At 48.6% G+C, this 17,120-nt stretch overlaps 1 protein-coding gene across 1 annotated transcript in view; it reads right to left on the bottom strand.

Annotated features, from left to right (window-relative positions):
- Window positions 1–17,120, bottom strand: part of RTTN (rotatin) — a 209,463-nt gene that overhangs the window by 113,390 nt on the left and 78,953 nt on the right. The window contains exons 21-24 of the mRNA XM_044293243.1: window positions 16,952–17,040; window positions 9,698–9,815; window positions 7,312–7,408; window positions 2,033–2,092 (exon numbers count right to left, since the gene is read on the bottom strand). Of these exons, the coding sequence (XP_044149178.1) occupies window positions 2,033–2,092; window positions 7,312–7,408; window positions 9,698–9,815; window positions 16,952–17,040 (364 nt within the window). The remainder of the gene's footprint in view (window positions 1–2,032; window positions 2,093–7,311; window positions 7,409–9,697; window positions 9,816–16,951; window positions 17,041–17,120) is intronic.

Here is a 17,120-nt window from a genome sequence, read left to right as displayed (position 1 = left end):
AATCATGGGCTCCATTGAGCACAAGACCAGGTTTAACAGTGAAACAACATGAGGAGCCTTTGTTGCTAAAAGGGGTCGTCCAGCTGATCCTTTTTAAGTAAAAAAATAAATAAAATTTAAATACTGTAATAAAAGTCTTAAGGGCCCTTTTACATGGGCCGAGAATTGAAAAGATCATCGCTAACGAGGGTTCATAGTACCGCTCGTTAGCAACGATCTGGCGGTGTAAACGTACCGTCGATTACCAGAAATGCCCTTTCATCAGGTAATTGGATCGTTAGTGCAGCACAAATATCCGCGTTTCCCGGTGGCAGATCGTGCTGTGTAAACATGATCTGCTGCCGGGAAACAAGGAGTCTGTATGTGGAAGAGAGATTAGCATACTCTGGAGGAGATCAGCACACGTAACGAGTCTCCTCCGCTAGCGATCAGCAGATTGTCAGGAAGGAACACTTCCTTCCCGATAATTTGCTTGTACATCGTCCCATGTAGAGGGACCTTTACTCATTAGACCACTTCTTGTGTCTTACAATGGTCTACTTCCTGGTTCCAAATGACCACTCAGCTAATCACTAGCTGAGGCAAGTCAACAATGTGGCCAATGATTGTCTTAACGGTCTAATTTGATGTGTTGAGAGGAACCAGAAAGTAGATGCTGTCGGGCAGGCTGAGAAGCTTTGGAACAGAAGAGCGGCATATTGCACAAGGGGATATAAGTATACATATGTCTAAAACACTGGCTTTAGTAACAGATGTCTAAATATGGAGGGTACTATATTTTAGTAGTCCTAATAGTAGTAGTTTTAGTCAACTTTTACCTAGATGTCAAGGTCCCATGTTTGCTCACCTAGGTTTCAATATGGTGTAAAAATACAATTGCACATGCCAGCCTGATACATGAGCGAATAAATTATCGTCTGCAGACTTCCACTCAACAATAATTCCATTGTATACAAGAGGAAACCGTACTCCGTGCTCATCATCAATCTGGAACGCCCCATTAATTTTATTGATTCAATATATTCAATGCATGCAATCCTTCAGGTGGAGGAGAGTACTCTGGTCCCATTGTTTTTGGATGGTGCTTGGTTTCATCTGTTATACAATGTAATTATAGTTAAAGAGTTCCTTCCACTTCAAGAAAAAAATAAAAAAACTGATGAATGAACAGAACACTTCCATAATGACCGCCTTTTCATATAGTCAGCTGCAGCTCCTCTTCTGTTATCCAAGATGGCTGCACCGCTTCTCAAACTAACTAATACACACTGTCCGAGACACTTCCTGCTTGTCCAACGCTGATCATGTGAGCAGTGCTGGCCAATATGAGGGTAGCAGGAAGTGTCTTAGACTACCAAATGCACAGTATGCATCAGCTAGTCTGAGAACCGTGTGCGGCCATCTTGGTTGGCAGAAGAACAAGAGAATCGGTGGATCTGAAGCTGAACAGATGAAAAGGAGGGCATCGGGTAACCGTTCTAATGTTTGTTTGTTTTTTAACCAAAGGACTGCTTTGAGTAGAAGTCTGCAGATGACCATTTTGACTATTGAGGTGGGGTGGGATGAGAATCTATTGCAGACTTAGAAGTGGACTTACTAATTCACATGCTGCACTTGCTGTTTCTGACTAAGTGGACATGGGTGACTAAACCAATTTCTCTTCAGTATCAAACAATATTGAAAAGATTTCAATATCAGCTAAAAATCGTCCCATAGATGTCACTCCATATTAAGCCATAGGAAATAGCAAATAGTTTTGTTCGAAAAGGGGATGAGCGAATAGATTCTAACAAATCTATTTCGTCTCAACAGCAAGAGTCCATCACCCATGATGGGCTGTCCCTGCAGATGAAATAGTGTCCACCCGCTACCTGATTGTCCAGCCCTGTCAATTAAGCAGCAGGTGTGCGCTTCTTCACCCGCGGGGAAACCCCTTCACAGGTGAAGAACACTTACTGACAAAGCAATTTAATAGAATCGGTTCACTCATCCCTAGTTCCAAACGCACAACACAAGTTCACAGGTTACTTACCGTCTAACTACAGCTACAGGCAAGCTGAATGGAGGTGGAGAGGTAGGTACTTCTTCTGACCTAAGAATACAATACAAGGCTCTAAGCATTGGTAGATTATACTCTACAAGTAAGGGCCCTATTAGGGTGCCTTCACACGCGGCAGATCATGTTGTTGAACGTTTTCTGTGACTGAAAATCCCTGTGTCAATGGAACAGATTTTCTATCCCAAAAAAACTTCCACAATAAAATCTGCAGTGTGTGAAGGCCCCCATAAACTACATGATTTTCAGGCCAATTATCAGGACCAAGAGTTCATAGGAACGCTCATTCTCTATAACTGGCCTGTGTAAATCGATCAGCCAATCAATAAGCACACTCGTGTTTGTCAGCTGATGGGCATCTTTCATGACCGATTATCAGAAGCACACCTCCCTGTGTAATCAGGGACACGCTGCCGATAATCAATGGAACAGAATGGACGGCAGCAGCAATCATTCCTCCCACATCCAGTTTCCATCGGCCTGTGTAATCAGGGACATGCTGCCGATAATCAATGGAACTGAATGGAGGGCAGCAGCAATCATTCCTCCCACATCGTTTCCATCGGCCTGTGTAATCAGGGACATGCTGCCGATAATCAATGGAACTGAATGGGCTGCAGCAGCAATCATTCCTCCCACATCGTTTCCATCGGCCTGTGTAATCAGGGACATGCTGCCGATAATCAATGGAACTGAATGGGCTGCAGCAGCAATCATTCCTCCCACATCCAGTTTCCATCGGCCTCTGTAATCAGGGACACGCTGCCGATAATCAATTGAACTGAATGGACGGCAGCAGCAATCATTCCTCCCAAATCGTTTCCATCGGCCTGTGTAATCAGGGACATGCTGCCGATAATCAATGGAACTGAATGGGCTGCAGCAGTAATCGTTCCTCCCATTCAGTTTCCATCGGCCTGTGTAATCAGGCAGGTGCAAACGAGCAATGGTAAATGGATTCATGCATCGGTGCTCACACTGTCCAATCATAAATCAAGGCTACAGCTTAATTATAGTATCTCAGAATAATGTATATATATTTTTATTTCTTATTGCATGCTTGAAAAATAAAAGCTGTGCTGTGATTGGTTTGCTATGGACAACAAAGACAGGTTTGTTCAAGACCGTTTTCACAGATCTGTCCCTTTATTCCAAGAGCAAAAGAATAAAAAAATAAAAATAAAACCTGGAAACTATTTAGGGGTGTGGGGTTGGAGAACTTTATCGGAAAGGGTTGACCCCGAAACTTCTTTAAGTAATCACAACAAAATAAGTGGTGAAATAATGAAAGCTCTGTCATCAAGTTACTGGACTAGAAAATAAGGGGCCTGAACTATATCAACAGCATTTAAAGGAGTTATCCTGGACAGGTGATCATCACATCAGCGAGGGTTTAAGTCCCGGCATCCTCACCTATCAGATGTTTCAAGGAGCTCTGGCGAGTGATGTAGGCTCCAGGCAGCTTTCCAAGGACAGCGCCGTACATCGTATAGTGCCAATGCTTGGTATTACAGCTCAGCCCCATTGACTTGAATGGGGCTGACCTGCAACTAGGACATGTGACTGATGTACAGTGATGTCTAGAGACTGCAGCGTTCAAAACCTCTTCTAACAGCTGATCGGCGGGATGCCGGGCTGCAGATCTGATGACCTATCCTGGGAATAAGTCGTAAATAGACCCATGAAAGGATAACCGTTACATTTAGACCAAAATTTCAATTTTCAGATTATATAGTCAGGTTCATAAATATTGGGACATCGACACAATTGTAACATTTTTGGCTCTATACACCACCACAATTAATTTAAAATGAAACAAACAAGATGTGCTTTAACTGCAGACTGTCAGCTTTAATTTGAGGGTATTTACATCCAAATCAGGTGACCGGTGTAGGAATTACAACAGTTTGGATATGTGCCTCCCACTTGTTAAGGGACCAAAAGTAATGGGACAATTGGCTTCTCAGCTTCTCCATGGCCAGGTGTGTGTTATTCCCTCATTATCCCAATTACAATGAGCAGATAAAAGGTCCAGAGTTCATTTCAAGTGTGCTATTTGCATTTGGAATCTGTTGCTGTCAACTCTCAAGATGAGATCCAAAGAGCTGTCACTATCAGTGAAGCAAGCCATCATTAGGCTAAAAAACATAACAAACCCATCAGAGAGATAGCAAAAACATTAGGCGTGGCCAAAACAACTGTTCGGAACATTCTTAAAAAGAAGGAACGCATCTGTGAGCTCAGCAACACCAAAAGTCCGGAAGACCACGGAAAACAACTGTAGTGGATGACCAAATAATTATTTCCCTGGTAAAGAAAACACCGTTCACAACAGTTGGCCAGATCAAGAACACTCTCCAGGAGGTAGATGTATGTGTGTCAAATTGAACAATCAAGAGAAGACTTCACCAGAGTGAATACAGAGGGTTCACCACAAGATGTAAACCATTTGTGAGCCTCAAAAACAGGAAGGCCAGATTAGAGTTTGCCAAACGACATCTAAAAAAGCCTTCACAGTTCTGGAACAACATCTTATGGACAGATGTGACCAAGATCAACTTGTACCAGAGTGATGTGAAGAGAAGAGTATGGAGAAGGAAAGGAACTGCTCATGATATTAAGCAATAAGCATATCACCTCATCAGTGAAGCATGGTGGTGGTAGTGTCATGGTGTGGGCATGTATGGCTGCCAATGGAACTGGTTCTCTTGTATTTATTGATGATGAATTCTGAAGTGTTTCGGGCAATATTATCTGCTCATATTCAGCCAAATGCTTCAGAACTCATTGGACGTCGCTTCACAGTGCAGATGGACAATGACCCAAAGCTGACAGTCTGCAGTTAAAGCTCATCTTGTTAGTTTCATTTCAAATCCATTGTGGTGGTGTATAGAGCCAAAAATGTTAGAATTGTGTTGATGTCCCAATATTTATGGACCTGACTGAAGTTACTAATAACAGGATATTCCTGAATCAATAACTATTAGACTTACTTACCCCATATTTAATAAGATTCAGCCCTTAGCAACCAGTCTGCACAAAACTACAATCTCACTCTCTTGTTAAGATGGCCGCCGATGCCCTCACCCTGAGACTAAGCCAGCCTGCCCTCACTACCCACAATGCATTCAGCTTCTCTCATGAACGAGCTTCTGCACCTCAACCAATCGGAGCTCTCCTCACTTAAACACGCCCCCCTCCTCCTTCCATCACATACACTCCGATCTGATGGTATATTCTAACCTGGAGGCGTTCCCATGGTGATGGGGACGTACCTCTGACAGGGTGCTGCCATCCGCGGCACCGAGTGGTTAATTGCAATGTTTACATAAAACAATGTTTACATAAAACACTTTTTATAAGGAGAAGAAAGGCAGCGAGGGGTCATAATGGTATGTTTAATTAAGCATATTAAGACCAATAGAAGAATATATGTCACTTTATATGCTCTAACGGCCTGTCAGTGTCCCTTTAATACTGAGGAGGAGGGGGAGCTGCCATGTGCGCAATTAACACCTCGGGTGCCGCGGATGGAAGCGCCCTGTCAGAGGTGCGTCCCCATCACCATGGGAACGCCTCCAGGTTAGAATACACCATCGGATTTGAGTTTTCACGATCTCACTGAGATCATGAAAACTCAGATCCAATGGTATATTCTAACCCCCAGGCAAGCGTCCCCGTCACCATGGGAATGCCTGGGGGTTAGAATATACCATCGGATCTCGGGCAGGAGCAGCCTACTCGTGCGTCTCCCATCCTCCAGCGCAGCCAACAGATAGACGGACCTCTCCGAGCAACGCGGTTTTAGGGTAAGGTGAGAATAGGCGCTATGGGGGACAAATTTAATGATTTTAAGGGTTTAGGAAGAATTAATATAACATTTGAAGATGGCCACTAAGGTGATACTAATCACCTTTATCAAAATATGGAAAAAATAATCGTTAATTTCTAACGATAATTTGTTTTCCCTTAGTCCTAACAGCAGCACAGATGGGGGTTAACTGCCCCTGTGGACTGGTAGGACCGGCGGAATTTTAATGAGCCCAAGAACCAATAAACGATCTTCAGCTCCCTGAAAGGGAGGAGATCACCCCCCAGCCCACCGTGTTTTTAACAAGCATAATGTATAGGGTGGGATATTTGTGTGCTGCTGTTAGGACTAAGGGAAAACAAATTATCGTTAGAAATTAACGATTCCCTTACGTCCTCAACAGCAGCACAGATGGGGAGATAGCAAGAAGAATCCCCTAGGGAGGGTCCTCATGCCTGGCAGAACTAAGAACAGTCTGCCCAAAAGCCGAAAACTCTGCCATCCTAGCATCTATCCTATACCATAGCGCCGTACACATGCGGTAACGGAGGACCGTCTACAGATGATGAAAGAAGAGGGGAGGGGACGCCCCCCTCCCCAACGGTACCCCAGACCGAAATCGCCATGATCAGGCCTAAAATAAAGGCACTGAGATCCATAGAAAGCGAGCTAAGCTTTAAGGAGGGAAAAAGGAACCCTTAAGCAATCTTCAGCTCCCAGAGAGGGAGCGACACGCCAGTCCACCTGTCCAGAGGACAGAAAAAAACACACGGTGGGCTGGGGGGTGATCTCCTCCCTTTCAGGGAGCTGAAGATCGTTTATTGGTTCTTGGGCTCATTAAAATTCCGCCGGTCCTACCAGTCCACAGGGGCAGTTAACCCCCATCTGTGCTGCTGTTGAGGACGTAAGGGAATATGACAGTTATACTTTAAGCACAGTCAGCCTTACCACGTTTGGTGCTCTGTATGGAAGGCTTTGTTCACAGCCTCACCCATTATGGTTCATACAGATAACTCTACAAAATAGGGCCTATATATGAGCGTCATTTAGGATGGTGCTTATTTGACCAAATGATTATGTTTTACAATCAAATACAGGGCCTGCATCATTATATTCTGCAGTGATACACTGAACAGTATCCAAGCAGCAGAGCCACCAAACACCAATAAATACAAATATCAACATATAGTGAGCATATGACAGCTTAATACAAAATCTAATAAGAAACATATTGAAATACAAGTAATATTCCGATTTGTGGTGGTCACAAGCCTCTGGGCGTGAGAAAGCGTCCTTGTGGTTCAGGGGAACTAGATCAGTTCAGAAAGTAAAAGCTTCTTATCAGCAATAAGGACACTTCCTCGGAGACTATTCTGATGGAGGCCCAAAGGGTGTCAACCACAGGACAGCAGAGGTATGGAGCTCTGAAATGTGACCATCTTACCAAGTGTCCATCCGTGATACTTCATCGAACAGAAGAAGACACATCACAGCTGCAGCTTCACCCAACAAAACACTGTGATTTTGCGACAGTAGAGATACTGAAAATGAATAAAAGATGTGACGTGTTACAATTTACATGGCATGGATTTCCTCAAAGGGACTGGAATTAAATGAAGAACCTGATGACAGGCTGGCGGGATGACAATACGTCACATGTGCTGGGGGGACGTCACCGTAGACAACACATCACTGTGGCAAACCACTGTTTCTACTGACCATACATCATCATACTGAGCAGAAACTAAGGGGCAACCAAATGGTGACAAAGGAACAGTGAGGGACCATAAAACAAGCTTATACTGACAAGTTTAGTTTTATAACATGATGACCCCAATTACCAGTGTTTTACTTCCCCCAGAAAATCCTATTCAACATCATTCATAAAGATAAGTACATAGAAAATCTGATGTATACAGTAAAGGAGGGGCATTCAAGCTCATAACGAACTGATGGACCAATGTCGCCTGAAAAGCTGTCAACTACACCTTTTCTCTTGAAGACTTGCATGAATAAATGGGCAGAAAATCTGCTTTACACATATAAACCAGCACAAAAACATTCTTATCCAGTTTCGGCATAAATTAATGTTGTGGAAAAGAGTCCGTGCACACAGCAGAATTACACAGGGATTTTGGTGCGCTGAAAATTTCCACTACTGCTGTATTGTGCCGCAGATCAGTGGCCCGAAATCTGCAAATCTTCAGCATGTGCGGCTACCCTAAGGCCCCTTTCACACGGGCGAGTTTTCCGCGCGGGTGCAATGCGTGAGGTGAACGCATTGCACCTGCACTGAATCTGAACCTATTCACCTCAATGGGGCTGTGCAGATAAGCAGTGATTTTCACGCATCACTTGTGCTTGCGTGAAAATCGCAGCATATTCTATAGTCTGTGTTTTTTTACGCAACGCAGGCCCCATAGAAATGAAAGGGACTGCGTGAAAATTGCAGGCATCCGCAAGCAAGTGCGGATGCAGTGAGATTTTCATGCATGGAGATAGGGATGAGCAACCCCGGACCCCATTAAAGTAAATCCACTGTATTATTTTCCCTTATAACATGGTTATAATGGAAAATAATAGCTTTCTTAATACAGAATGCTTACTAAAATGTCTATTGAGGGGTTAAAAAATAAATAAATAACTCACCGCATCCACTTGATCGCACAGCCGGCATAGTCTTCTTTCTTCTTCTTTCAGGACCTGCAAAAGGTCCTTTGATGATGTAATCGCGCTCACCACGTGGTGAGGTCAGCGCAGGTCCTGCTGAATGAAGATAGAAGATCCTTCTATCTTCATTCAACAGGACCTGCGCTGACGTCACCACGCTCACCACAAGGTGAGCACGATTACTTCATCAAAGGTCCTTTTGCAGGTCCTGAAAGAAGAAGAAAGAAGACTATGACGGCTGCGTGATCAAGTGGATGAGGTGAGTTAATTTATTTAAAAAAAAATTAACCCCTCAATCGACATTTTAGTAAGCATTCTGTATTAAGAATGTTATTATTTTTCCTTATAACCATGTTGTAAGGGAAAATAATAAAATCTAAAGAACACCTAACCTGAACTTCAATGAAGAAGTCCAGGTTCGGGTCTGGGTACCACATTCAGTTTTTTATCACGCATGTGCAAAACGCATTGCACCCGCGTGATAGAAAAACTGAACAACGCAACGCAATCAAAACTGACTGTGTGCACACTCGAGCGGGTTTCCCGCAATGCACATGCGACGCATCCGGAGCAAATCCGGTACGCCCGTGTGAAAAAGAGGCCAAAAGAAGAGGATTTCCTCTATAATTCACTCTGCATTAGAAGTTTTATATACAGGAGTGGTCTCCAACCTGTGAAACGACCAGAGGGTCGCAAATTGGAGACTGAGATACTCTTAAAGGGGTTGGCCACCTTTTCTAGGGTTTCTGGCAACCCCCTCCTTCTTGGCAGACCTGCAAAGAGAAGCATACTTACCTGGTCCCTGCTGATGGGTCCAAACTCCTTAACTCCCCGACCTCGGGTGTCTTGCTTGGGTTCCCCCCTGTCAACACCCGCTTTGACACCACTGAAGCCAATCGCTGCCTGCAGTGGTGATCTGCCCTCCTTTGTATCACATTATAAATTAACATGATGCAAGGGGAGCAGGTAACTACTGTGACCAGCAATTAGCTACAGCGATGTCAAAGCGGACCCTGGCAAGACAGCCAAGGCCGTGAAGTAAAGGAGCCAGGACCCAGCATCAGGGAGTAGTAAGTATGCTTCCTTTGCAGCTTTGCCCAGGAGGAGGTTCACAAAAAAAACTAAAAGGTGCCAACCTCTAACTGCTACAGAAATTTTACCTCTAGTTAAAATTAAGATGAACTCTGCATCCTGCGCCAGGGACAAGCGCAACACGGGATCAGCATACACCACCTTTCGTAGTAATGACAGACACGGCAAAACCATCCCCTCAAAATCCTGCAGATGTTAAGAAACCTCTATTAATTAGGAACATAAGCAAATACAATAAGTCTCAAAAGCGTATGAAAATAAAGCTATGAAGGTAGTGCAAGACTAATTTATACTGTCAACCAATAATGTGCATGCACATAATGTACAGCGCTGTGCTATATAACAAATCATAATAAATAGTGCAAAATAAGGCTACATTCACATTCAAATTGCGGATCCACAAAAACGAGATTTTTGTATAACTTACCAGTAAAATCTCTTTCTCGCTCTTTCCTTGGGGGACACAGAAGACCTTGGGTATAGCTCATCTCCATAGGAGGCGTGACACTAAGTGAGAACTGTTAAGCCCCTCCTCCACAGCTATACCCTCAGCCTGGAGAGAGAGACTGCCAGTTGCGTGTCCAAGTAGTGAGAAAAGGCAAAGTCCAAAAGTGGAACCAACAAGCCAACTACCCAACGGGTAAAACAAACTCGGAAACAAAGAATGGGTGGGTGCTGTGTCCCCCAAGGAAAGAGCGAGAAAGAGATTTTACTGGTAAGTTATACAAAAATCTCGTTTTCTCGCCCAATTTCCTTGGGGGACACAGAAGACCTTGGGACGTTCAATAGCAGTCCAAGAGGGGAGGGACCACAGCACCAAGGCAAAGCACCCGAAGGCATCAAGAAACCGCCGCCTGCAGACCAGGCGGCCCAAGGCAGCAGACGCCGAAGCCCCAGTGCGCACCCTGTAGAACCCAGTAAGGTGCGCAAGGAAGACCAGCGACCGCCTTGCACAAAAGCATGGCCGAAGCCTTATGCCTCCGGCCCAGGAGGCACCGACCGCTCTGGTGAAATGAACGGTGACACCAAAAGCAGAACCCTGCCCTTGGTGCGGTAACCACAGCAATAGACACAGAGAGCGAAGGAAAGCCACCCTGGAGGCCGTCAACCCTTTGCGCGGACATCCTGGAAACACAAGAGACCGAACGCCGACAAGAGCCGGAGATCTCCAAGTAACAACTGCAAACCCAAACAATCTCCAAGCGGTGAAGCGCCCGTTCCCGGAGACGGGAAGGGGATGACCAAAGCCTCGTAGATAAGAAGGCAGATACCACCCTCAGAAGGAAGGGACGGGATGGAGAAACAGCCCCGTCCTGGAAAAGGACAGAGGGCACAGAACACGAAGGGCCACCCATCAGGCACCCGTCAGACATGATGGCAACAGAAAACACAACTGTACAGGACAGCAGGAGTAGGGAGAACTTCTACAACGGCACCAAGGGAAAGAAGGGGAGCGCCAAGAGCTCAGTGTATAGTTCCCAGGGCGGTACCAGGGAACGGTACAGAGGAACCAAAGAGCCACTCTGTGGAAGAAGGTCATGACAGGCCCAGGAGGGCCAGAAAACGCTGCAAGGGGAAGGACAGCGCCGACACTTGACACTTCAGTAACAGAGCCCCAGTCCCAGGGTCAGGCCGGACTAGAGAAAGACAGAACCAAGGGAGAGAAAAGCAGAGTGGGGGAATGCCCCACTTACCACAAAACCTAGTCAAGAACCCTAAGTCCGACAACCGAACCTGGACGAAGCACAGTCGGGAGCGAACACTAGCGCGCTCGCAGGAATCGCCTGGCAAGCGGGAAAAAAACCCAATGTGATCAGGCGCAGACCAGTAACACGGCCCAAGGGTCGGAAGAAAACTCCCGTCGGCCCCCGAACAACATAGTCCCGTATCCAACCGGAGTAGGTGAGCAGAAGGACAGACGGAAGAAAACCGGAAGGGTCCGCCCAGCAGCCGACAGATGCCAGGACAAGACAGGCCAAAGTCCAAGTCGACGTAGCCACCACAGGAAGGAGTTCTACAGTCCTGGTGAGGGAAAGTCAAGGACAACCGTGACCGAAGGGTAGTCCTCCCAAGTTACCGAAAAGGTAAGTCCAGCAGGACCATATGCCCAGAATGGAAAGGCAATCTGCACCCAGCGGGAGGACAGAACGCAATAGGCCTGGCAAACAGGCACACAGCTAGTACTGCCAGCGAAAACGAGGGAGACGGTACGAGACCACAAGTAACACCGGAACCATCCAAGTGAACAACCATGCTCACCCCCGAAGGGGAGGGGGCAATGACGAAACAGCCTCTGAGGCCTGGCCGGTGCAGAAGCCACCTCGGAGTGACAAACTCAGAGAGGAAGCCAAAACGACCAAGCCGGCGAGGAAAAGCAGTCGAGACAGAGGCCGGCATAACACCCTCCAAACCGAAAGGAGGAATGGCAAACAGGGAAGCCACAGGACAGTTCAAAAGCCGAATACCTGCTACTCTGTGAGCTGACCTGCACATCGCCTCGCAGAAGGCGAAAACCCTGAAGAACCCAAAAGTGGAGGTCCCTCAGACCTGGATAGACGAGCACCCAAGAGAAGTTGGGTGACCTACCCGAGAGGAGCGGTCTGTTCCTGGTAGCAGATCAGACTGAAGTGCAGAAGGCGCCAAAGACAACGCTCTCGACCCGACGGCTTGCGCGGGGAAGCAATGTCACGGGAGGACGAACGGGTACGCATCAAGGTACCCCGAACACTCCCCAGGTGGAAGGGCCAATGAACATGGCTGGTGCAGTCACAACGGGACCACACCAGAGAATGAGTGCCACCCAGCTCGGTGCAGTAGCGAGCCAGCCGAGCCCGTCTACATATATACAAGGTATACAGCGGTGAATACATTGGGCATTCATTTGTTGTGTGTTGGACAACACCTTAGGCTCATACAGGTGGACAGAATGACCTCTTCAGAAAAGAGTGCAAAGCTAGCGACAAGCAGCCTCACCCCAAGAGAAAAAGGTATGTCGCAGGAGGAAGGGAGGCATACGTACTAGCAAACCGCAGGCAGCGAGAAGGCCAACCCACCCACGGGAGGAGAAGGCAAACACGGCCCAAACAACGCACAGAGCGCACAGCCAAGCATCCCACAGTATCCATGGAAGTGCAAAGTGCAACCCGAAAGGGAGTTATGCACAAGGCTAGTACAGGGGGCATGCTATGGAACGCAAGCAGTCCGCCCAGAAAAGGGGAGAGAAAGGCACCTGGCAAACTCTGCAGACGGCAAGAGTGCAAAGGCCCGCACCAAAGGACCTAGTGAAGGGGGAAGGGCATGCACAGGATTATCCTGGCATTAAATTATTGTGCAATAATCCACCCAACACCGAATTTTGTGAGAGTGCAACGAGTAGTTCGCCAATGAAAGGGGAACGTCCAGTACAGCATATAGAAGGACAGCCGTGAATCTCATGAGCGCGCAAATTACCGCCCACGGAATGAGAAGTGGTCATGCACAAGGCCAGCACCGTTTCCAAAGGGAGTGCAAGCAGCGCACCCCTGTTTAGAGGGCCATGCTCCTGGCCAGCAACGTATTCGGTGAGGGTGCAATGAACCGCGCACGGCAGCATTGCATCCCAGGAGAGCGCGAGCACCCCGCCACGGACGGGGCCATGCACATGGCCAGCAACGTACTGGCGCAAGAACAAACACCGTCAGTGAAGGTGCATGTATGTCGCCTGAGGAGAGGAGGCATGCCCATGCCGGCAGCAAAGCCAGCGAGAGTGCGGTACACCGCCCAAGGAAGGGGGGGGGGGGGGAGGCCATGCCTATGGCTGGCAGCGGATCCGGTGAGAGTGCAAGCACCCCGCCATGGAAGGGGGTCAAGCACGTGGCCAGCAACCTACCGCGAGAGAACAACCCCAGCCAGGAAGAGTATGTATGCCGCCCGAGAGAAGGAGGCATGCTCAAGGCCGGCAGCGAAACCAATGAGAGTGCAGCCTACCGCTTATGGAAGGGAGTCATGCACAAGGCCGGCAGCGAATCCATTGAGAGTGCAGCGTTCCGCTTATGGAAGGGGGACGTGCACATGGCCGGCAGTGAATCCAATGAGTGCAGTGTCCCGCATATGGAAGGGGGACGTGCACATGTTTTATACCCATGGCCGACAGCGAACCCAGTGAGAGTGCAGCGTACCGCCATGGAAGGGGGTTACACACATGGCCGGCAGGAATCCAGTGAGAGTGCCGCGCTCCTCAAGGAGGGGGGTCGTGCACATGGCCAGCACCGTATCCGGTGAGAGTGCAATTCTTCTGCCCCAGAAGGGGGTCATGCACCTGTCCGGCATTAAATCCAGTGAGAGTGATGCACATGGCCAACCTGTAACAGGAGAGGCGACGTTCTGCCTATAGACGGGGCGCTTGCCTTTGGTCAGCGCCGTATCCCGGGAGATGGCAAGGGTCCGCCTAGAAGGGGAACATGTAGCTGGCCAGAACCGCAGCCGAGGATCGCAACATGCCGCCTACGGAAGGGGGGCATAGCGTGCGGCCAGCACTACTGCATCAGGCTGCAGTGTCCTGCGCAACCATTCCGTTATTTATTAACTTCATTATTCTTTTTTTTTTTTTTTTTTTTTTTAAAAACACAGCCACTCTGAGGCAAAAAAAGGGGCCACCATACAGGGGCACAATCTCATACAGGCCCACCAGGAAGCCCAGAACATAGAGGGTGTCCTCTAGATGGGAGCCGGCCCCTGGCGGCCGGTACCCAACAGGTTAACAAATATCCGGCCTAGGGGGCGGCGCTGCGATCCCCTGGGGGCGGGGGACCTCCAGGCGGGAAGAATTCGCGCCGCGAGAAGTTCCCGCCCCCTGCAACCGAGGCTGGAAGTTTGCGGCCTAGTAGGCCGTGAAGCCGGGGCCTAGATTTTCGCGGCGCCCGGCCGACCGGGAGTACCGGCGGTCGGCCGGGACCGGGAGGGAGCCGGCTGACGCATGCACTAACGGCCGCGGGTGCCCACCCCGCGGACCGGCAGAGACAAAGGGGCCGGATTGCGGCCGTGCAGGCCGAAGCCTGGGTCAAAAGTTTGCGGCACCCGGCCGGGACCGGGAGGGAGCCGGCTGACGCATGCACTAACGGCCGCGGGTGCCCACCCCGCGGGCCTGCAGAGACAAAGGGCCGGATTGCGGCCGAGCAGGCCGAAGCCTGGGTCAAAAGTTTGCGGCTCCCGGCCGACCGGAAGCCTCAACAGTCAGCCGGGGCCTGCTGGAGCATCGCGCTCAGTACATGCAGGCCGTGAGGGCCTTGCGTCCGGCAGCTTCTGGAGCGGGCCCCTGAAGTCCAGCACTGCACCCCCTGCCCTAACGGACCAGGCGCCCGTGGAGGAGGGACAGGGCAGTCAGCGCGGGCCCCCTGTACTGAATCTGCGACCGGTAAGGGGGAGGGCCTGCATAACCCCTGTGTCAGAGGCAGCTAGGAGCGGGTCTCCGGTCCTAAAGCAGAATTCCTCCACAGCAATCCATTGCTCACCCCTGTGCAATGCCCTATGAAGGGGCAGTGTATAGTCGCCCCGCGGTCACCAGTATGGTGGTGGTGTGGGGCTATATGATTATTGGGCAACAGCTGGATATGAGAGACAGCCCTGGAGCCAGAAAAATGGCTGTTCCCAACGACACCTCAGGGGCCAGCCTAGGTCCAGCAGGGACCAGTATGGGGGTCCAGCACGCAGGAGACCGGGGAGGGAATGAGGGGAACGTAGGGCTGGAGAAGCCTCTCTCTTACCACAGCCGTCTTCACCCTCGGTCCGTTCCAGCAGGGTCGCCCCTTCAGCTACTGGCACCGTAGTGGCAGGACGCTGGAAGAGGGACTTGGCGTGCGGGCGACCCTTGCGCTGGCGGGATGCAGGGGAGCTGGGCTGCCCTGGTCCACCTTACCTTCTGTGGGGGAGGCAGCAGTGCGGATGACCGGCACTGGCGCAGCTCGACCCCGGGAGAAACAGAGAGGTCTAGTGCGTCTCTGTTGTCCCTGATGATCTGAAGAAAAAGAAAAAAGCAAAAATCAAAACTAAAAACCAAACAGGAGAAAAACAGCCCTGCAGAGCAGGGAGTGTCTTGCCTCCTTGGACACTAAGCAAAAACTGGCAGTCTCTCTCTCCAGGCTGAGGGTATAGCTGTGGAGGAGGGGCTTAACAGTTCTCACTTAGTGTCACGCCTCCTATGGAGATGAGCTATACCCAAGGTCTTCTGTGTCCCCCAAGGAAATTGGGCGAGAAACACGGATACCGGCCGTGTGAATGTAGCCGGCCCCATGATAGAGCATGTCCTATCCTTGTCCGCAATCGCGGACAACAATAGGCATTTCTATCTTTTTTGTGGGGCCGCGGAACGGATCTACGGATGCAGACAGCACATTGTGTGCTGTCCGCATCTTTTGCGGCCCCATTGAAATGAATGGGTCCGCACCCGTTCCACAAAATTGCGGAACGGATGCGGAGCCAAAAATACGGTCGTGTGAATGCACCCTAACGCTAATCGTCTGTCTAAAAAGAAAAGTGGTCTTTGTTGTCCACGCAGCTTTATTTCATGAGTGCTTTTATAAACTCAAAGCCGAGCTGTGATTGGTTGCTTTGGGCAACAAACAAAATCGGTTTATGTTTTAGGCAATTTCCATAACCCTGCTGAAGCTCATACTGTAGCATACCTTCTACAACAAAAGTCTTAGACTTAGTATGCTGCCATATGGTGTAGGGTAACCAAGCAGATTAGCTACCCAGGAATCTAGGAAAGCTGTGTGCCAACCATGTGAGAGCTGAAAGAAGTGTATTGGTTGTCACCTACCATTCCCATAAAACATATTTACATGGGTTGTCACCAATTCTCCCCCCGTTGATTCTGTTCCAATGCTTCCCAGGTCTCTGCTGGTCTATACTTCGTGGTCCCTCTCAACACATAGGAAATGTGACTCGCTGGCACAGAGGTGACCCGCTCCAGCCAGCGATTGGTGGAGCCCTCATTTCTGGTGTGTCAAGAGGGACTCGAAAGGAGAGACAAGGAGGGTCCCGGAAAGTGTCCGACCAGGATCTTCGAGGGGGAATAGTTTTATTTTATGCCATTCTGACCTATAACAAAAATAAAACTGGCAGGATATCCCCTAAGAAATGAACAGAGTTGCTAACAGTGGAAGAGGATTACGAAAAAAAAAACATTTACATGTGATTTTTTTTATTATTTATTGTGGGTATTAGTGTTCCATCACACTGACCCTAAACAAACATTTCCAGCAAAGCAAACTAAACCACCATATGTTTAATTCCATCATACTTCGCCTGTTCTCTAGCAATTCTCTCACCGCAGTTGCACTTACCTTTCCACTTTGATGCACATATTTTTGCAGTATGCTACGGATCTTTCCCACAATCCCCAGCTCCTTAATAACACTGTGCATCGTCATGTCTGTAAATAAAAAGCAGCTAGAATCAGGGCTTTTTTTTGGAGAGACAAACTAAAGGTGTTATTAGTACTTTTTTTTAGGG

This window comes from Bufo gargarizans, chromosome 5 (assembly GCF_014858855.1).
Source record: "Bufo gargarizans isolate SCDJY-AF-19 chromosome 5, ASM1485885v1, whole genome shotgun sequence".
NCBI classification, from domain to species: Eukaryota; Metazoa; Chordata; class Amphibia; order Anura; family Bufonidae; genus Bufo; species Bufo gargarizans.
The sequence above is the reverse complement of the archived record's forward strand: the minus strand, read 5'-3'. Positions and strand labels throughout refer to the sequence as shown.